The 22567-nt window shown below is 51.8% G+C and overlaps 2 protein-coding genes across 3 annotated transcripts in view; one reads left to right on the top strand and one right to left on the bottom strand.

Moving 5' to 3' along the window:
* The window catches only part of TG (thyroglobulin), a 242962-nt gene that overhangs the window by 28642 nt on the left and 191753 nt on the right, over positions 1–22567 (bottom strand). Inside the window, exons 36-37 of the mRNA XM_019459811.2 lie at positions 8932–9096; positions 7734–7901 (exon numbers count right to left, since the gene is read on the bottom strand). Coding sequence (XP_019315356.2) covers positions 7734–7901; positions 8932–9096 — 333 coding nt within the window. The remainder of the gene's footprint in view (positions 1–7733; positions 7902–8931; positions 9097–22567) is intronic.
* Positions 1–22567, top strand: part of SLA (Src like adaptor) — an 89991-nt gene that overhangs the window by 20551 nt on the left and 46873 nt on the right. Inside the window, exon 1 of one of the 2 annotated variants that reach the window (XM_019459804.2) lies at positions 1216–1460. The exons of the other annotated variant lie outside the window; for it this stretch is intronic. The gene's annotated coding sequence lies outside the window, so the exon portion shown is untranslated. Of the gene's footprint in view, positions 1–1215; positions 1461–22567 lie in introns of those variants that run through there. 2 annotated transcript variants of the gene reach the window in all.

The raw sequence follows: 22567 nt of genomic DNA, 5'->3' as shown, positions 1-22567 counted from the left end.
CCCACGACCCTGGGATCATGACCTGAGTTGAAATCAAGAGTCAGATACTCAACCGACTGAACCACCCTAGGCGCCTCAAGATCTGAAATTCTTAATGTATTTGCTCAGCCATCATTGTCTGTGTCCTCTGCCCGGAATGTGAACCCTACAAGCTGGGAGCTTTATCTGTTGGGGTGACGCCTTTCCCCCAGGGCCTAGAAGAGAGCCCCTTAATAAGCATACATTGGACGTGTGCATGAATTCATGCAGGGGCGTTCCTGCCTCTTCCACGTGCTGTGGATGTTAAGGGACAAGGAGCCAACTTCTCCATCAGGCAGAGCAGGCCTAGTGCCCAGGGCCCACCCACCATAACTTTAGGGGCCTATGGAAAAAAAAAATGTTCCTTTCAGTTTAAGACCAGAAGAAAGAAAGAAATGTAATAATAATGAATTTGTAATAATGAATCCAGCATGGCTCACATTCATCTTCACTAATGCGATCATAAAGTATTTTTACTCTTTCATGGGGGACAAGCCAACCCCGCCGATCTCCAGCTTTCTCTGAACCGAGCCTGGTAATCCCACCTGGCAGGGTTTCAGGACACTCAGACAAGGCGCCCTGTGTGAGCCTGGGGGCTGCGGCACCGCAGCGGAGGGCTTACGGTGCTGCAGGGCGGTCCGGAGCCCAGGACCCGAACGGGGCTCCCTGGTGTTGGGAGCTGTCTCCTCTGCCTAGAAGCCCCCCCTGATCGCACTGCAGGAGGCAGGCAGGGCTGCTCTCACTGCTCCCACTGAAGGATAAAGACAGAGCAGCTCAGGCTGGCTAAGCAACTTGCCTGAATTGCGTGACCGAAACCAAGAATCGAGACCCATTTTTCTGATTCCAGGTCATGGGCTCTCCACGGGGCCCCCGCCATGCCCGAGTCCAGACCCTAACACCCACCTGCCCGAGGGCCTCTTACTGGAAATGGTGTGCACTCGTTGGGACTCTTGAATGCTCCCCCTGCTATAATCTGTCACCAAAGGCTTGATTTTCCTGTGCTGGGGCTGGTGCCAGCGCCTCGTGCTGCTTCCAACTCTCAGACGGGCTGCCTTCCCCTCCCCACTCCCCGAAGGGCCCCCACTCCACCTGCTCCTGGACGGGGCCAGCTCCTGCCCAAGCTCAGGGCACGGTGGCGGCGCTGTTTCAGGATTTTTCTCGCCTTCCTTGGAGATGCTTGTGCTTGGAGGGGAAGGCAGAACAGTGCATCTTGGAACAAATCTGCTTTTGATCATGCAAATTAATGCCCGGTTAATGTAGGCAGACTGTCAATTTCACCAGTTAGAGAGAGACACAGAGAGAGAAAGAGAGAAAAAAGAAGGGAAAAATCCCTACCACAGCGGCTGATGAATTTCAACAGAAAGCTGCGACTTCAGAAAATAAGATCATTCTCGGAGAGCGGAGCCTTTCCAGGCATCTCAGGCAGCCGTGATGCTCCACGGGTATGTTGTTAACTTTGCTGGTGTCATTGGGACGCTGTGTGGACCGTAGCTGGCCTGGGGTGGTAGGTGGGTGAGGATTCTCACACAGACTTGCTGGAAGCCCTGCCCACCCACCCTCCTTGGTCTGCGGGATTTGGTGGGTCTCTGCTGAAGTGATGGGTGGGTCCAGGGGCTCATTTGGGGCGGGAGGGACGCCTACCACTCCTGTGACTTCCCCGGGGAAGCCGGACGGTGTGTGTTTGTGGGTTGGGCTCTGGATGGTATGAATGCAGGGCTGGCATAAGGAAAAAGTGCGTGTGTGCGTCTGCCACGATTTGGAAAACCGGCTTGGGTCAGGCGAGGTGATTCAGCGGCTGTACGTCCTTTGTATCCTTGCTTTCCCTGGATAATTCTCTGCATCGGGGACAATAGCTTTGGGCACTAATCACGGTAATACAGTTGAAGAATTCAGGGCAAAACTAATGTTTATTGAGCACATACTATTTGCCAGACACGGCTGTGTATATGGTTTCATTCAACAACTTAATGAGGGTCTTGAGTAATAATCTCCCAATTTTACAGATGGGGAACCTGCGGCTCAGGTTCTGGGGTACCCAAATGCTCCTGCTTATATTCTGTGGACATCCAGGATGCTCCCCCCGCCCGCTGACAGCTGGCCTGGGGGATGGGGTCCTGGTCAGCTCCTTCGTCATTGTGATCCTCCTGCTGGAGATGCCACTGTGGGTCCAGCAACCCCCTCGTCCCCTCTCCATAGAGTGTGTATCAAACTGTATTTTAATCATTCACTTTTGCTCATTTTCTGTCTCCTTACCTGACTGCGAGCTCCTTGAGGGCAGGGATTTAATGCGTGTTTATGCTCCAAATACCCAGCACAGCATCTGGCACATAGTAGGTGACCTCTCTGAGTGTCGCACGACAGAAACAAACGGATCTCTGTGTTGGGGAAATGCGCTGGACACCTGCTCTAGGCTGTGGTGGTTTTCTGCAGCGTTCTGCTTCTCAGCACAGATGGGCGGGAGAAGCGGGGCTGACTCGGAAGGATTCAGGAGAAGGAATCGCTGAGATTGAGGCCCTCTGGAATGTGCCATCCTGGGATAGCTGGTCCCAGGTACTATGGAACCTTCTGGCGGGGGGGGAATGGAGAAACCTACAAACCCAATCTGAATGAGGGTCACGAGGGAAGGCAACACAGGGGCGCTCACGGGCAGGGTGTTTTCAATACTGTGTAGAAAGGGCAGCTGGTGGCCAGGTTCCCACTCGTGTGTCCGCACTAGTGTCGCCGTCCTGTGTTGGCCAGGCTTCCGAGGACTCCTCGGGGCTCCGATGGTGTCTGGGAGGGTATAACAGGGGGTGCCGATGCACTCGCCGTCCCTGGGTTTAGCGCACGTGGGGTGGTGAGCAAAGCACCCCATTGGGAGCCAAAGGATCTGCAGTGGAGACCCGGCTTTGCCCATGACTCATGTGATGATCTCTGGAAGCCGCTTCCTCGACGAAATGGTGTTAAATACCAGTTCGTGGGCATCTACCTCCCAAGGTCATGGCTGGGCTACTGCAAGAATGCAGGTGAAAGTGCAAAGCCGTCTGCACCTCACAGCCCTGGTGCCAGCCGTGTTTGTGTACACACGAGTACCCACCACCCTCGGCCGGTGAGAAGCCCTTGGAGGGAAGACCCGGCTTTTCCCGGCCGGAACAGGAAGAGGACGACTCTGGAGTTAGATCTGGATTTGCGTTCTGCTCTCTCTGAGCCGCGTTCTTGTCTGAATAAATAATAGACAATGGATGATGATCCCTGCTTCATAGGGTTGTTTGAGGATGAACTATTTCCTTGAAGGCTCCTAGGTTAGATTCTGGCACACAGTGGGGTCTCCCCACTGGTGTCCTTTCGATCTAATCAAGAGTCGTTGAGCCCTTACTGTGGACCACTTTCCTAGGCACTGGAGATAAAGCAGAAAGCAAAACAGATAAAGTCTCAGTGCTCGTGGGCCTCGCAGTCTAGTTGAGGAAGAAATACAGTAGATAAACAAATATTTAACACATCAAGGGGTGTGAATGCGGAAGATGGGGCGGGGGGTAGGATAAGGAAGAGAGAGAGAACGTTCGGGATACGGCTGCCCTTTCCACCTGAGGGGTCAAGCAAGTTCTCTGAAGAAGCAGACCCTGAAGGAGGTGAGGCGACGAGTTATCTGGAGAACCTTCTGGAAGAGGGAACAGCCAGTGTCAAAACACTAAGATGGGAGCGTGCTTGGCATAGCTGGGGAACACCAAAGCCGTCAGTTGGGATTAAGCGGAGAGAGCAAGGTGGGTAGCAGGAGGTGGGGTCACAGAGTGAATAGGGGTCTGCATCGGGTGGTGGTCTTTCAAGGACTATGACTTCCTCTGCAGGAGCTGAGGCCACCGGAGGGCTTTGAGTAGGAGGTGGGGGTGACAGGATCGGACCTAGTGTGAAGGGATAGCTCTGGCCACTGTGGTCCTCATAGACCGCAGGGGGTGCGGGTGCAGGGAGCCGGTTGGGGGGCTGTTACGAAAGTCCTGGAGAAGGATGGTGGCATGGCTCAGGGTGGTGGCAGAAGAGACAGTGAGAGGTGGCTGGATCCTGGACGCACTTGGAAGATAGAGCCAACCAGATTTGCGGACGGAATGCCGGCAGGGTGGAGGAGAGCCGAGTGAAGGCGACCTTTAGCCGGCACACAGAAGCAGGATCGCTGTTCAGTGAGATGAATTCAGCAGGAGACCATGCACGTTGGGGCGGGACGCAGGGGAGTCGGCAGCTCCTTCTGGGTGTGTTAGGAGCTGGGAGTTATAAGACGTGTAAGTGACGATGGCAAATAGACTGTGAGCCAAACCAGTCTAGGGCCCCAGGGAGAAGCCCAGGCTGGGGGTGTAAGGCAGGGCTGGAGGCACACGTTCAGGAGACAGCAGCACGTAATGGCATCGGAAGAGAGACGCTAGCTTCAACTCCGACCGTCACTATGTCCTGCTCCCTCTCGGTTCCCCGCATCAGCACCCGGATGGGTTCCCGGCAGGACCAGGCTCACAAGATCACAAGATCAGGGGCTGCGCTAGCACATGTTCAGAGGAGAATGATCGGAGAAGGGAAGTAAGAGAGGGAGGCTCTAACCAGGAGTAAATGTGCCCAGGGCGGCACTGGCCCGGGACGGGGGTTTGGGTAACAGCCGTGGAACAGGGCCGGCCGCTGCTCCGCCATGCCCTCGGAGCGCCTTCCCTATTCTGGTGCCCGGGCTCGAGGGCACACTTTCCCAGCCACGTCCTGGTCTGGGCCGTGAGCTCCCGTCAGCAGACACAACCTTTCTTTGGGCGTGCGCCCAGGAAACATCTTCTTGAAAGCCTCAGAGGGAAAGTCAATGAGAGGATGGAAAACGCATTGTTGAGGAGGGACCCCAGCCCTCTGGATCCAGGCTCCTGGCTGGGTGGGTGGGGGGCTCAGATTTTCAGGAAAGAGCCGGGAAACTCTCCGACATGCTACAAGAGAGGACCAGGGAAGACCAAGGTGGCCACGTGGCCACATAACCCTCTTACAATGGGCTGGCATAATCAGATAATACAGATCAGGGCTGCCCTCTGGGCCACCACAGCCCCAAATTCGTAAGAGCCCGCAGCCCCCAGGTCGTGGAGGCTTTTCCACTCCAGGTGGAGGGGTCCCAGGACCTGCACCCCCCTATCTAGGGTGATCCCCAGGCTCCTGGGAGTATAAAAGTAGCCCTTCCTCTCTCTAAAGTCAGAGATGGCTGGCATAAATTGTCAGCACGCAGTCCAAAGAATCAGAGCTGTGTGCATATTGTCTCTCCGGCACAAAGATTCCCACATCCCCGCAGGGCAACATAAAATGAGGGGTTGCATGGAAAAGGGGCCAGGCCAGTGGCCATTTCTGTCCACTGTGCCCATGCCACAGGGCATCGTCTCCAGCGCGGTGCACCCCGGTGGCGCAGCACAAATCTAAAAACACTCATTTCTTTCCCATGCTTTAAATTTGTTACGTTTCCACGAATCTTTTGCAGCAATGCCGCATATTAGTACAGGAGCACGCCTGTGCATAATTTCTAGTAAAATGATTCCACTTACTACTTTTGAACTAACGAGGGGCTAGATCAGAAGTCATCCAAAGACCCGCGACTTGAGAGAAGAAAGGCTGGGGCCAGTGGTGGAGAAGGGGCACCTTGTCAGGGCTTCCTGAGTGTTAGTCTGGTTCAATAATTAAGTTGCAGCCCCTTGAAATAAGGGCCGTGTTATACGCGGGTGCTCGGCAGAAAGAGGTAGAAATGGACGCAGAAATGGATCAGAAATGTAAAAGTTCTTTCTCAACTGGACAGAAGCTAATAGTGACTAAGTGCTACACACACACACACACACACACACACAGTACTCTCTCCATCTACACACATACCTCTATATACACATATTATTCACATTATATGTAGCATATATACATATATATATATGCATATGTGTGTAGTAATATTAGTATTATTTAAAATTGTTTTAATGTTTATATCTTTTGAGACAGAGAGAGAGAGAGAGAGAGCAGGGGAGGGGCAGAGAGAGAGGCAGAGGAGAATTCCAAGCAGGCTCCACACTGCCAGCGCAGAGCCCGAAGTGGGCTTGAACTCACGAACCACGAGACAAACTCATGACCTGAGCTGAAATCTCGGACGCTGAACCGACTGAGTCCCCCAGGGGCCCCAAGTAATATTAAATTCATAATATTCTTGTTCACACTGCCATCTCTTCTGAGATAGCCAATGTTCGTGCTTGCTGTAGGTAGAACTTTCCACCCTATAATCCTTTCAGGAAGAAACATAAACCTACGCGCATTTACATATTTACAGATGCGTACATGCTGGCTGTTTTAAAAAAATACGGACGCTACCTTAATTTCACGTTGCTCCCCAATACGTTTTGTTTTCCACTTAACGGCACATCACACGTACCCCATCACACGTCTCCCTCAAGTCAGGAGAGATGTATCCGGTCTGTCCCTCCCACCTCCCGCGTCATAGTTTACAGTTTGTGTGCAGCTCAACTCAGGCCACCATTGCTCCGTTAATGCACATTTGGGTTGCTTCCAACGTTTCGCCACAATAATTAACGCCCTGATAAATACTCTTGTATGTATATATCAGGTCAGAGTGGTGTTTTTACTGCTGTGAGACAGATTCCCCTGAGTGAGACATATTACCGGAGGGAACAGAATAATCCGAGGCAATGCGGGACGCCATTAGGCTGCATGAATGATTTTTTTTTTTTAAATTCCAGTTACGCCGCCTCATATTCAATGGAGCCAGACAGTGCCCCGTGTTGAGTGCCTCTTCTCACTGTGTTTCTTTTGCACTCGGCAGTCACCATCCCGGGCTTGGCAGCCTAAAGGGTGCGTCAAGAGTGGCTTGACGAGGCCGGCCAGAGGAGAGCCTACCCGGCCTCTTTCAGGGCCGGCCACTTCGTGGGGAGGGCACCTGGTCAGAGCAGGAAGTGAGTGTTCAAAGAGACAGAAGACTGGGGCGCCTGGGTGGCTCAATGGGTTAAGCGCCTGACTCCTGGTTTCGGCTCAGGTCGTGATCTCATGGTTTGTGAGTTCGAGCCCCGCATCGGGCTCTGTGATGACAGTGCAGGGCTTACTTGGGATTCTCTCTCTCTCCCTTTCTCTCTGCCCCTCCCCTGCTCACACTCTCTCTCTCTGTCTCACAAAATAAATAAATAAACTTAAAAAAAAAAAAAGGGACAGAAGACCTCACAACTGTCTCTCACTTTGCTGTGTCTCCAAGCAGCCATACGAAGCGGCCTTTGCCAGGTGCAGGGTATGACCCCGCCCAGCTTCCCCAGGTAAGAAAACCCATATGGTGTTTGGGCTGCCTTGCCAGGATAGCAGAGGGAACCCTTTTGTCCTTCTCCAGCCCTCAGAGGGACAAGCATCCCTCATGGAGCAGGGGCACCCACAGCCTGGAAGCCCGAAGCTCACAAGTTCCTCGGTCAGCCTCTGCTCGCTGCTTCCCGGGGCGATTTGCTCACAGATGGGGTTTTGGATGTGGAGGCGAAGATGTCTGTGTTGCTCACAACCTTGCAAGTGTCTTAGGTCCAAAACGACTCCACCCATTACCATGTCCCACGGTCCTTATGCAGCCTGTGCCCACAGCAGTTTTTTAGCGATTGGTTTGTAAATGAGCAAGTAAGTCCATGACTCTGGGCCCCCGGTCAGGCTTTAAGGACCAGAGTCACTGGGGCACAGTCTTCAGGGGACCTCTGAGGCTCTGCCCCGCCTACCTTCACGGCTTTCGCTCTGTTGATGAGCCCGTCATCTTGAGAACTCCCAATTAGCAGATCGACCTTCGTCCGCGGAGACCTCTGCAGTGCCCTGGCTGGAGCCTCGTGGAGGTACTGGCCGTCAACCACAGGACCCCAGTAGTGGAAAGGGCCACTCACGGCCAGGAGCTACATTGGGTGCAAAGGGAGGCCATTATGTGTATGGATTTTATCCTTTCTTTAAAAAAAATGGTTCTAGAAGAATCAGTTGCATTGCTTCACTTGGTCGGGTTTTAACCATAATGGATGCTGACGCTGGCTATCCGTCTGGGGCCTTGTGGGGAAATCGGAGGAAAATGACAAGAACAACAGGTAGGAAGGACATTGGGCCACAGCCAACAGGAAGGCAAGTATCGCTCTGAGCGATGGGTGGTCCGCAGGGAGCTGTCCAGGGTTTCCGTGCCGCGGTGAGGACGGATCCACAGGGAGGAATGGGCAAGCCTGAGCCCGTAGGTGTGTGTGAGGGAGGCAGGACACCGACTGAGGGACGGGCGGTGGCCAGAGACAGGACCCAAAAGGGAAATTCATCAGTTCTAGCCGCTGTCTCACTAGCCCACGCCTGGGGGAGCTGGGGGTCAGACCTGCTCCGGGTCGGTGGGTCCGGGCCCAAAGCTGAAGGAATCAAGCCCTTGGCTGAGATGATAACAGAGCTTCCTGCTACTGTCCCCTTCATCAATGTCAGGGACAGCCCGAGACTGTGGGCTGGAAGCAGGGTCTTCTGAGTCTGGAAAGGGGAGCGCACAGCTGTCCTATCTAAGAGGATGGGCTGGCCCCGATCCACTGCAGCTGTACCACAATGCTTAATCCGTGTGGCTGTCACCTGACACCGTGCCACCACGGTCCCGGCACAGGTGAGACCCTTCGCACGTGTCACTTCATTTTATCTTCCCAGTGTATAAGGCCCCTATTGTATTTTGTATTTATATCTTACAGATTAAATCCAATGTGCAGCCAGTTCTGTCCACCTTCTGTGCCCATGTTTGGTCCATCACATACTGGGCCCGGGCACGGTGCTGGGGTCAGGAATGTGCATTCCAGTTCCGGCTGGTCATCAACCTACCACGTGGCCTTGGGTGGGTCAGGTGTCCCTTCTAGGCCTGGTTTTCCACTTGTAAAAGATTAGAGAGTGTCCCTCCCCAATGTGCATGCAGGTGCCCACCTTGGTCTGGGCGTCATTAAGGACACTAGCAGGCTTCTGGCGGAGGCAGGACACCATGTCTTGGATGGACGAGGGGGGGCAGCCGACCTCCTCTGCCAAAGCAGCTGCCTGCTGCCGAGCCCTCTCCTGGCTGATGACAGCAGCTGGGGAGAACGCGGAGCCACCCTGGAAGAGAAGGCAGACTCAGGACAAGTAGTCTAGATGTTCTCCTTCCCACCCCAGCTCGGCCTGAGACCTCAGGGCCACATCAGGGCTCTGTATCTTTCATCCACACTTGGAAGTCCCAGGACCCTTCCCATGGATGTCCACAGGTATTTGGGAGGTCAGGACGGATCAATATCGTATCAACATGCTGTGTGATCACGAATGAATGTCTCTCCAGGCCTCAGTTTCCTCACCTGTGAAGTGCGGGCACTGGACAGAGTGATCCACTGAGTAAATTTGTATATTAAGGCCGAGGACCAATGGTGGTTGAACAAGGACAAGGACCAGAACTGTCCTGTGCGAAGAGAACTGTGGGGCCACGCCCTGCCCCACCTCCCAGGTCTCCTTAAATAGCATGTTTCCTGGCTCAGTGAAGATAGAATTAGACTTTGAAATAGATGCCCACCTAGAAGGTGATGGAAACGCAGTCACTGTACAAGTGAATCGTGCCTGCAGAGTTTGTGCAAATCTGTCAGATGCCGGCTTGCTGGGAACATTTCCCTTCTAGGAACACGGCTGGTGGCAATGGCAGGAGGTCCATCCGCCCTGCCTGGACTGTTGGTGGGACCGGTCATCCGCCCAGGGCGGAAGAGGTGGGCTGAGTGCCTCGACTGGGGTGCAGCCCCAGGGCCCTTCGTCTGCGGTCGAGCACTCTGATTCTTAAGAGCTTCCCCCGCTTTATCTCGTGAATCCTCACAAGAGCTAGTAAGTTAGCTGCTGTTATTGTCCCCCTTGTCACAGATATGAAAACAGAGAAACAGGGAAATTCAGGAACTTGCCTAAAGCCACAAATGCTGTCAGGGGCCGAGCCAGCCCGTGGATCCAGGCAGCTGGGCTCCAGAGTTTGTTAGGCTCCGGGACCCCAGGCAGAGAGTTTCCAGTTCCCTGACCCAGCTCTGTACTGAGGGGCCTGGGCCGGACGGTACCACGTACTGGCTGCCTCCAGCCGCCTGCCAGGTACCAACCCTCCTGGGAACTCTGTGTGCCCGTCTCACGCAACCTCTGCAACACTAATACGAGGTAGGTACGACTGGCAGTCCCATTTTGCAGGTTAGCAAACTGAGGCTCCAAGAGGAAAGGGAAATTCTCATTCACTGAGCACCTAATATGTACCAGGAACCGGGAGCTTGGCAACGAAAACTAATAAGATAGCTAACATTTACTAAGTATTTGCTGAATTTCGGGTAGAGTTGTGAGCACTTCATACATATTAACTGATTAAATCCTCTCCACAACCCCCAGAGGTAAAGGTTATTTACCCCTCTGTCTCAGAGAGGGGGAAATCCAGGCACAGAAAGGCTCAGGATCTTGCCCAACATCACGCAGCTGGTGACCGGCAGAGCTAAGACCCCAGTCCAAGCAGTCCGCCTTGGCCATGCTCTAACCCCCACCCCCTACATTAGGCCGCACCTGTTTTTATATCCAGAACAAGATGCTGTGTTCTTGAGTCGAACCATACGTACCCTCTCACTCCAACGTAAAGACAACACTGATCTGGCTGGCTCCACAGAATACGTTTCCATTCTAGACCCTACCCTGGGCTAAAACGTCAGAAACAAAAATCAGCAGAAATGCAGAAATGGGTATACCGAGGCCGCCGCTGTCACTGGGTCTCTGAGAGGATGAATAAAGTAGTGCAGAGGAAGGCCTTCTGGAAGCTGGACAGCAAGGTGCCCGTGTGCACCTGAGTCATTGGTGCTGTTCGCCCTTGTGTAAAACAGACAATAGATAGATGCCCAGAGGGGAGGAGACCCATCCTCCGGAGATCCCTGCTGGACACAGTACCTGAAATAACAGAGCGTGTTCCAGAACCGCCCCCAGGAGGTCCCAGGGGTCTCTATGTCTCACAGTCAGGACTGAAGGTCATGGGCAGAGCATGGGCATGGCAATGAGGCCAGGCCATCCCTCGGGTAGGGCTGGCAGCTGAGGGCAGCACTGGGTGGGGCAGACACCCAGAGGGCGGGGAGAGGGCCGGGGGCCGGGACTGGTTCTGGCCGCCAGGAGGGTTGAGGCTCCGCGTCTCAGAAGCCAAATGCAGTCTGACACAGCTGAACACGGTCCCCAGCCTGCTGCCGACTCCACATGGTGACTTCACAAGTCACCCAGCACCTCTCCCTCCCGAGTACCTTGGCCGCGGTGGTATTGGCACCACGTGCGCCCCCCGAGGGTGAGATGTCCAAGAATCAGAAGGGCGAACCCTGGTGGAGTGTGTGCCCGTGCGCGATGGAATGTTCCTCGCGTGTCCTCAGCATTTTACGCATATTAGTTGGTGCCTCACCACCATCGCATGAGGCGGATGATATTATCGTCTCCTTTTATGGATGAGGGGCGCGGGACGCAGAGAGGCAAACGACTTGGTCAGGGTCACAGGACTGGGTGGAGACAGATGTGGAATCTAAATGCAGGCAGTCAGGCTCCGTGGCCAAGCCTTCAGCCACCCGGTCAGCCTTTCACATACACCTGGCAGCTTCTTGATGAAAGGTGGAGACATTACTACTCTACTTAGTTGTCCAGACCAAGGAGGAACCTTGTGGCCAGAGTCAGGGGTGAGGCCAATTTCAACCCCAGCCCAGAGAGACGAAAGCCTGTAGGGTGTGGATCCTGTCGGCAGCAACATACCCTGGTCCCTGGGAGCCCTTCCAGACAGCTCCGGGTCACTCAGAATGGGGCTGGCTGCTTGGTCCCCGCACTCAAGATAGGGAGGGGTCCTCTGCATTGGTTTTCTGTCTTCAACCCATTTAGGGAAGCTCAGAGGCTCTTGTCATCAGTGGGGTTTGCTACGAAACACACAAAGCAAGCTTCCTGCACCACTAATCTCCAGCCAGCAGCTTGCTCTGAGTTTCAGCATCGGTGACACACAGAGTCCGAACGCCTGAGCTCGTGGTGAGAATAAGTAGCCATGAAAGTCAAACAACCGGGCAGCCCAGAGCCAGAACTCAACCACGGTGATAATACATAAGGGTCCAGATGACTTAGCCCACGGGCTTATCTCTTCAATGACGAGGGGTCCAGCTTTTCGGAGAGCCACCGGATCTGATTTGTCTTAAGAGAACACACACACACACACACACACACACACACACACACACACATGCTCGAGGTATAAAAGGTCAAAGACCCATGTTCTTTTTTTTTTTTTTAATGTTCATTTGTCTTTCAGAGAGAGAGACAGAGTGTGAGTGGGGGCGGGGCAGAGAGAGAGGGGGCGACACAGAATCCAAAGCAGGCTGCAGGCTTCAAGCTCCCGGCACAGAGCCCGACGCGGGGCTTGAACCCACAAACCGTGGGATCGTGACCTGAGCCGAAATCAGATGCCCAGCCAACTGAGCCACCCAGGAGCCCCACAGTCCTGTGTTCTAAGTTGCACATTGAGCTGGTAATCTGCTGGCGGCTGAGGCGGGGCCGCTGAGCCCAGCTTCACCCGCAGGTAGGCCGTGAGGACACAGAACTCAGGGTGGGGGCCTCGAATGTTTTCAGCACTGTGTGCAACTATAAAAAGCCAGGGCCCCCGATACTGTCAGGAAGTGGTTAGAGGCGTGGGTTACAGCAATGCTGCGTGATGGCTTAGAGAACTTTCCTCTCCCTTGAGTGTGTCGGCCTCATTGATCTTGCTGAAGGAGATGTCTTTCTTCATGGAAAATCACTGGTTAAGCAAGTCAACAGCCGGCTCAGCCCTTGCTTTAAAGCATCCAGTTGGAGCAGGGCATGGCGTGCAGAGCTGCACAAAGAACAAGGGCTTTGGGGACAGAGCCAGGGACACCGCCCGGGCCTGTCTAGAGTCCGCAGACCAGGCCGTCAGTCCCGCCTGAACCTGGCAGAAGAAATCAGGTTCACACGTCGGCCCTGGTAACTGCTGATGAAGTGGCTCAGGGCAAATGACTGGCATCTGGGGGCCTTGATTTCCTCATCTGAATGGGAATGACAAGCCACAATTCTAAGGGTCACTAAGGACATGCTGAAGACGGTGGGTGACCTCCGCGTGGTGAATGGTGCAGTTAGCACCGTGAGGGCTGGAGGAGCCCTTGTAGGGTTTGGAGGCAGCAAAGTCTTTGGCCTCTGGGCCCCGGGCCTACGCTTATGTAAGTCTGACCTAGCTATTAAAGGGCAACGAGTTTCTGTTTGGGGTGTGTGTGTGTGTGTGTGTGTGTGTGCATGTGTTTTAACCTTTAAAATAGTGCAGAGCAAAACCACGATCGCTGACCACTGCTTTTTCTCCCTGAAGCCTCTGAACATCATAAGGGACCTTGACCTCCGTCAGCCATTACAGTCATCTCAGACGCAGGACCTGCTCCTGTCCAAGCACACAGATGGAAACACACAGTCACAGACAGAAAGATACATTCACAGTATAGTCACACACAGACACACACACACACAAAGACACATTCACGCATTCTGTCACACCAGACACACACACACTCAGGAACACGCACGGTCGCGGACAGAAACGCACATATACACACAGACACACACTGGGGTATACACAGACATACAACCACACACACATACACGCCAGACTTTCTTGAAATAGACAGCCACTCTAGGGGAGGGGGGTCAGATGGCAGATGGGTTCAGGGGACTGATTAACCACATGAGCTAGAGAAGAAAGGAAATGGGTCCCAAGTATCCCGGCACCCCCAGAACAGGGTCTGGGACCCAGATAAGTAGGTTTTGAGTTAGTGAGCCAGTGACTATGAGTGAGGGGATGGATGGATGGATGGGTGGGTGGATGCATGGATGCATGGATGCAGGGACGGATAGATGGATGGATGGATGGATGGATGGACAGATGGATGGATGGATGGACAAATGGTCAGATGGATGGATGGATGGATGGATGGATGGATGGATGGATAAATGGATGGGTGGATGGATGGATGGACAGACGGATGGATGGATGGATAGACGGATGGATGGATGGATGGATAGACGGATGGACGGATGGATGGATGGATGGATAGACGGATGGATGGATGGATGGACAAATGGGCAGATGGATGGATGGATGGATGGACGGATGGATGGATGGATGGATGGGTAAATGGATGGGTGGATGGATGGATGGATGGACAGGTGGACAGACGGACAGATGGATGGGCCTATTTTTTCTCCTGAGTCAAAAGGAGCATTTGCATCAAGGCGTTATGAGGAGTAAATCTGAGAGGAATCCAGCCCAAGCAAGAGACGAATTTCAGAGGGTGGTCAACCATAGCTTATAGGACAGCGATGGAGAGTCAGGAAAGGCTCTTGCCCAGGGGGTTGCAGACAGCCTTTTAGGAATGCCACCGAATCATTTGTCTTTGCAGCCTTGGTGCCGAAAACGGTGCACAGCACTCCGCAGGCTCTCAGTAAACTACTGGGCACTGGAGCCTCCCGAAGACGCACTTCTGACGGCAGAGGTTGGGATGGCTAGTCCTTTGCCCCCGGAGTCTAACACGGAGCGTGTGCGCTGGAGGCCTCCCCTAGACATGGATCCAGCAGGATGGGACTGGAATGAATGGCCGGATGGTCGGCTGGCAGGCTGAGCGGGATGACGGGGAGAGAGCGGCCCTGAGGCGGGGAGCCCACCAGGGTCACAGGGTGTGAAGAGATAGCAGGAGGCATGAGCCAGGTGTCACTTCAACTGCTTGGCACCAGCTCCCCTCCTGGGAAGGGGCTCGACACAGAAGCCACCAGAATGGTGCAGACAGATGAACTGGGGGACATTACTGAGCTGCCCAGGCAGCTCCAAGAGCATTCTGGAAGTGAAGGCAGAGACGGACTTTGCTTAAAGCCTCCATACATGCACATCGGTGCTAGTATCCTCCCTAATGTTTTCTACACTGAAATCACCTTCTTAATCCCCCAAAAGCACAAGTTTTACTCTAACTTGTAGGACTTGAGTTTGGGCAAAACTTCAAAGGGATTATAGTGAACACAACTTCCACACTGACATCCTAGTCTTAGGGCGTAAGAGCACATCTCTCCCTCCTCTTTGTCCTCAGGAATCAGCAGGTCTTGGTTTTAGCTGGTGGAAGGAAGCCCAGAGAATTTGAACGAGGGGGAAAAAAAGGGTGTATCTTCGGCCTTGCTCACGTCCTTCGAAAATCATCAGCTCCAGTGTTGCTGTTGTCTTGAAGGATCTTAACGCTAGATCCTGGTACAAATCCCAGCCTAGGAGGGCGTGTGAACGGAGGCTCAGTGGGGGTCCTTCTTCTTTGGTGAAGAAGTGTGGGTGTGTAGAAAACACTCCACCTGTTTAAGCCTCAGCCCCTCAGCTGTAAAGCACCCGCCTCACACACTTGCCGCAAGGGGTTCGTGAAATGCGCTGGGTACCGAACCGGTGCGGAGAAAATGCCCTATCGGCTCCTGTTACCTCTATTGTCCTTAAGCTCAATTAGCACGATCAGGGGACAACCACACGTCCACGCTGCATTGCTTAATTCTAATTGCCACTCTTCTTTTTGTTTTTTAAAGTTTGATTATTTATTTTGAGGAAGAGAGAGAATAAGTGGGGGAGAGGGGCAGAGAGAGGGGCGGGGACAGAGGATCGGAAGCAGGTTCCGTGCTGACAGCAGAGAGCCTGACGTGGAGCTCATGAACCCTGAGATCGTGACCCGAGCTGAAGTCAGACGCTTAACCGATTTGGCCACCCAGGAGCCCCAACACTGCCGCTCTTTTTAAACCTTTGAAAACAACTTTCAGTGTACGAAAGTGGGGTAGTCCTTCAGAAATCACGGCTCATTGCAAAAGTCAAAAAGTAGCCTGATTTCTCTGTGGTTCAGGGAACTGAGCAGGAGGCAAGTCTTCCTGTCTGGATGCTTCCTCCCTGTTGTGGGGTATCTGCCGAGCCCTGCTGGGCCTCTCAGCCTCCCCCTGCCTCCATCTTTCTATCTTTAAATTATATAAACTTTTTGGGGCACCTGAGTGGCTCAGTCGGTTAAGCGTCCAACTTCAGCTCAGGTCATGATCTCACGGTTCGTGGGTCTGAGCCCCGCGTCAGGCTCTGTGCCGACAGCTCAGAGCTGGGAGCCTGCTTCGGATTCTGTGTCTCCCTCTCTCTCTGCCCCTCCCCTGCCCGCACTCTGTCTCTGTCTCTGTCTCTCTCTCAAAAATAAATAAACATTAAAAAAATAAGATAAATTATATAAACTTTCCAAGGGAGGGGGAGGAGAATTGAACCTTTACAAAGCACCTTTTTTTTTTTTTTTAACGTTTATTTATTTTTGAGACCGAGAGAGACAGAGCATGAACAGGGGAGGGGCAGAGAGAGAGGGAGACACAGAATCTGAAACAGGCTCCAGGCTCTGAGCCGTCAGCACAGAGCCCGATGCAGGGCTCGAACTCATGGACTGTGAGATCATGACCTGAGCCGAAGTCAGACACTCAACCGACCAAGCCACCCAGGCACCCCTACAAAGCACCTTTTAAAAGCCAGGTCATTCCTGTGCATGTTCTCACGTGATCCCCACGATAACCTTGTAAGTATTACCATCCCCACTTTAAAGATGGAGAGACTGAGGCTCAGAGTGGGTAGGTAATTTGTTCAAGGTCTTGGCATGAAAGTAGCAGAGCCAGAGATTACGAGGCTTGCTGTTTCGCCCTCCACTGCACCATCTACCACTAAAAACAACGCTAACTAAATACAGCACAGACCCTTATTTTCCATGCCACTCATGAGTGGCTAGTGACTGGTGACTCAGAAGCAAGGTCTTTGCAGGGGTGTTCAGGACGGTGAAAGCTGGGAAGGTCTGCTTCTCCCATGGAAGGAGTGAGACACAAGAGACACCACTTTGAGTTGCTTTGACACGCATTGACAACTGTACCACATTCTGTGTTATATAGAGCTCTCGCTTACATTGTCTTAAATACCCACAACCACCCTATGAGGCAGAAAGAAGCGATATTACTTAAAAGGAAACTATGCTACTTATGTAATCATTCCTTTGTCCATTCCCCACTTATTCAAAAAGAATCAGGGGTCTACTCAAGAGACAGTGTCAAAGAAGTTTAGTAACCTGCTAATACCAGGGGAAAGGGGTAAGAAGTCAGTTGTTTGTTTTTTTTTTATCCCAAGATGCTGTGGCTTTCCCATGATGCCATGCTGCCTCCATTGATGGCAGAGATCATGAGGAATTCATGGGCATCCTTTGCCCTCTCACCCATTGCCTACTGCCCCCACCAGGGTCTTGATATAGCCCAGCTGTATCAATTCCCAGAATCCCCTATTAATTCAAGGCGAGGGAGTGGCAGATGAGTTTTATTGGCTTTTTGTACCTTTCAGAATATTCTATGTTTGTTTCCAATGAACTTATGTGGTATCTGTAATTAGAAAAAAATTAAATTACATTGAAAATATTAATTCTATACTAAAATATAACGGACTCGCGTCAAGAAGAAGGCACTCATTATCGCTTAACTGCATAAGCCGATCAGTGGGCAAGCGGCATGGCCAAGGCCATCTAAGAACACTTTGCAGGGGCACTGAGGGTGGAACAGAAGGAGGATCCCTGAGGGAGAAGGGAGGCAGGCCTGACTAAGAAGGGTGGTCCCCAAAACCAGCCTCACTGTCATCAAAGCCTTGCCAAAATGCCAAGTCTCTTTGTGCCCTAGAAAAAGCCTTTTGGGATGAGCACTGGGTGTTGTATGGAAACCAATTTGACAATAAATTTCATATATTGAAAAAAAAAAAAGAAAAAAATATCCTAAAGTACAAAAAAAAAAAAAAAAAAAAGAAAGAAAGAAAGAAAAAGCCTGGCGTGCATGGTCCTGTATCCACTGGTGTTACCTTAGTTTATTTAAACACAACTTTTGGAATTTTTTTTAATGTTTATTTTTGACAGAGAGAGAGACAGAGACAGAGACGGAGCATGAGTGGGGGAGGGGCAGAGAGAGGGAGACACAGGATCGGAAGCAGCCTCCAGGCTCCGAGCTGTCAGCACAGAGCCCGACGCGGGGCTCTAACTCACAGACCGCGAGATCATGACCTGAGCTGAAGTCGGATGCTCAACCGACTGAGCCACCCAGGCACCCCAAGAACTTTTGGAAGTTTTAGAGTAAAAATAGCAGCACAAAAAATCCACAATGGGAAATACAGGTGAGCAACACAAAGAAAATTACACGTAATCCTCCCACTAAAGGAACACCACTGTTAAATACTGTCAGTGCGTGTGTGTGTGTGTATATATGCATGCATGAATACTTCTGTCTATATATGTATATGTAGGAAATAAGTGAGCTCACACCGGTGCTGAACCCGTATTTTTCACCTACGAGTCAACCGTGAATATCATTCTGTCCTGTTGCCTATTCAGTTACGAGACTGTTTCTCAAGCCATTGTGCAATCAGGTACTTTGCTAGGGAGAGTCATAGGGAGGGCAGGAACAACGGAAGGCTGTGGAATCTGACAGAATTGGATGAAAATCCCAGCTCTGCTTCGTAGATGTTTGACTGGAGACTCTATCCTCAGCTATCGGAAGGACTATAATGATACCGATGGCTTCCCCGCAGGATTGTTGTGGAAGACAAAAGATGCTTTGCATTGTAATGGTGGAGTATGCTACCAGCTCTGTGTATTCAATAAACGATAGCAATGATTGTTTCCAGTTTTGCGACGTTCTGGACAAAGCTGCAATGGACATACACCGTTACAGCTAAATCTATTCACATATCCTGGATGATTTCCTCATACAAAGGCATTAGGAGGTCAGAAAGGACGCTTTTCTTCTGACAGATCATTAAAAAAACGTGTTGCACGAGCTGCTCGCCCGACATTTAATGGTTTCTCACTAAAGAGACACTGTGTGAAAATATTAAAGGCAAATATTTGTGCACGATGTATCATACATATGTGATGAACATTTATATAGGTTTTAAAGCTTTGTGTCTCGGCATCTACAGCTGTCTTGAGAAAGTGGTTTTATTGAGATGTAACTTACGTATCATACAGTTCGCTCACTCAAAGCAAACAGTTCAGCGGTTTCTGGCTATATTCACAGAGTCATGCAAGCATCACCAGGATCTAATTTTAGAATCTGTTCATTGTCCCACAAAGAAACCATGAACCCATTAGCTGTCATTCCCCAGTGCCACCCTCACACCCAGCCCCAGGCAACCACTAATCCACTTTCTGTCTCGGCAGATTTGCCTGTTCTGAACATTTCATAAAAATGGAATCGCGCAACATGTGGCCTTTTGTGTCTGGATCCTTCCACTTCATCCACGTAGCACCACTTTGTTCCGTTTTATTGCTGAATCATATTCTATGGTAGACGTCTACCCTATTTAGCTTATCTTTGCATCCGCCGGTGGACATCTGGGTTGTTTACACTTTTTGGCGATTCTAAATAATGCTGCTATGAATACGCATGTTCAGGGGTGTGTGTGTGTGTGTGTGTGTGTGTGTGTGTTTTCAGTTCTCTCAGTTGTGTACCTAGGGGTAGAATTGCAGGGTTATGTGCTTCCCCTATTTCGACCTCCTGAGAAGCTGCCGAAATGTTTCCTAAAGCAGTTGCACCATTTTGTACCCCCACAAGCAGTGTGTGAATGCTCCTACTTCCCCACATCCTCCCCAGTTCTTATCATCTCAAAAAGTTATTAGTAGTCCAGCAGTCCTAGCGGGTATAAAGTGGTATTTCGTTGTGGTCTTGATTTTCACTTCCCTAGTGTCTGATGACGTTGAGTATCTTTCCATGTGCTTATGGGCCATTTGGACATCTTTGGAGACATATCTATTTAGCCCCGTGGCCCATTTTTAAATGGGTTTATTTGTCTTTCTCTTATTCAGTTAGAAGTGTTCTGCGTATATCCCAGATACAGGTCCCTTGTCGAATAGATGATTTGCAAATGTCTTCTCCCAGTCTGTCTTTTCCACTTTCTTTTTTTTTTTATTTTTTAAACTTTTTAATGTTTATTTTATTTTTGAGAGAGAGACAGACAGACAGAGAGAGAGAGGGCGTAAGCAGGGGAGGGGCAGAGAGAGGGGGAGACACAGAACCCGAAGCAGGTTCCAGGCTCTGAGCTGTCAGCACAGCGCCTGACACGGGGCTTAATCTCATGATGGCAAGATCGTGACCTTGAGCTGAAACCAAGAGTCGGACGCTTCACCGACTGAGCCACCCAGGGGCCCCAGTCTTTTCCAGTTTCTTAATGGTAGCTTTTGTAGCTCAGAATTTTTAACATTGATGAAGCGCAGTGTTAGCTCTTTTTCTTTGCCACTGGTACCTTCGGCGTCATAGCTAAGAACCCACCACTTAATTTAAGGCCCAGGGGCCCCGCTCTGCATTCTGTATAGAAATAGTTTTGAAACACTTTTGGTTTTTCACGATGAGCTGCCAAACTGCCCTGCAGGGAGGCTGTACCTTGGCGTATTTTATTTGCAAACTTCGATTCCCCACTGACTGTGTCCACACTGTCGGGAGCTGGATCCGGGCTGTTTGTCTCCACAGCCACCGCTCCGCCAGCATCCATCTGCCAGAGGGAACGGGGATGAAGGCGGATTTCTGGACTCTTCCTCCCTTCTCCAGCCTCCGTGGCAAACACTGGCCTCCAATGTGGCTCGGCCATACACCTGTCCCTTTTACCTGTGGAGGCCTCGCCTGGGCATTTGTCGGGAGAGCCCTCCGAGGGGACACCTCGCAGACACTTCTTCAGCTTGGGAAGGGGGAGGAGCCGGGCCGTGGCTCTGCCCTTCAGATCAGAGCTTGCTCTCCTGTCGTGTTTTTTCCTCCAGGTTCCTGCAGCCTTGCCAAAATGCCTTTTTCTGTCTGTCACAAACATTACACCTAATTGCCTCAGTCACCTTCTGGCTGTCAGAAACCATTTAAATGCTTGCCACTGAAAAGTACCGGTTTCCCAGGCAAAGCTATCACCCTTTAAAAGGGACACTCTGTGTGATAGCTGAGGCAATGACAGGCCCCTTATTTCCACGGCATTTAGAATGCAGGGACGCTCTCCGTCCGTCCTCAATCAGCAATTCATCCATCCGCGTTGGGTATAGGTGGCTTTTTAAAAATAATTTCGTAATTAGAGCTTGCAAAAGTGCCTGGATGTTTCTTTCTATGTCTTCCTGTAGCTTTGTTTTGGGGACCAGCTGGCCCAGCGCACGGGGTAGAAGACAGGGAAAGCGTGGGCCCTGGAAGATTATACACACTCAGAGACACACACACAAAGACACATTCACGCATTCTGTCACACCAGACACGCATACACTCGGGAACACGCACGGTCGCAGACAGAAACGCACATATACACACAGACACACACTGGGGTATACACAGACATACAACCACACACACATACATGCCAGACTTTCTTGAAATAGACAGCCACTCTAGGGGAGGGGGGTCAGATGGCAGATGGGTTCAGGGGACTGATTAACCACATGAGCTAGAGAAGAAAGGAAATGGGTCCCAAGTATCCCGGCACCCCCAGAACAGGGTCTGGGACCCAGATAAGTAGGTTTTGAGTTAGTGAGCCAGTGACTATGAGTGAGGGGATGGATGGATGGATGGGTGGATGCATGGATGCATGGATGCAGGGACGGATAGATGGATGGATGGACAGATGGATGGATGGATGGATGGATGGATGGATGGATGGATGGATAAATGGATGGGTGGATGGATGGATGGACAGACGGATGGATGGATGGATAGACGGATGGATGGATGGATAGACGGATGGACGGATGGATGGATGGATGGATAGACGGATGGACGGATGGACAAATGGGCAGATGGATGGATGGATGGATGGATGGATGGATGGATGGGTAAATGGATGGGTGGATGGATGGATGGATGGACAGGTGGACAGACGGACAGATGGATGGGCCTATTTTTTCTCCTGAGTGAAAAGGGGCATTTGCATCGAGGCGTTATGACGAGTAAATTTGAGAGGAATCCAGCCCAAGCAAGAGACCAATTTCAGAGGGTGGCCAACCATAGCTTATAGGACAGCGATGGAGAGTCAGGAAAGGCTCTTGCCCAGGGGGTTGCAGACAGCCTTTTAGGAATGCCACCGAATCATTTGTCTTTGCAGCCTTGGTGCCGAAAACGGTGCACAGCACTCCGCAGGCTCTCAGTAAACTACTGGGCACCGGAGCCTCCCGAAGACGCACTTCTGACGGCAGAGGTTGGGATGGCTAGTCCTTCGCCCCCGGAGTCTAACACGGAGCGTGTGCGCTGGAGGCCTCCCCTAGACATGGATCCAGCAGGATGGGACTGGAATGAATGGCCGGATGGTCGGCTGGCAGGCTGAGCGGGATGACGGGGAGAGAGCGGCGCTGAGGCGGGGAGCCTCACAGCTTGGAGTTGAACTGTGACTTTACCACCTTCTTATTTTTTGGCTTTGAACAAATTACATCTCTACACCTCAGTCCCTGAGCTACAGAGCACCTGCCTCACAGACCTGTGGCGAGGGGTGCAAGAAAGGCACTGTGTGAGCAGCTCT

Source organism: Panthera pardus, unplaced genomic scaffold (genome assembly GCF_024362965.1).
Source record: "Panthera pardus isolate Hobbes unplaced genomic scaffold, ASM2436296v1 HiC_scaffold_7, whole genome shotgun sequence".
Lineage (NCBI taxonomy): Eukaryota > Metazoa > Chordata > Mammalia > Carnivora > Felidae > Panthera > Panthera pardus.
Note: the sequence above shows the minus strand (reverse complement) of the source record. Positions and strands in the feature narration are given on the sequence as shown.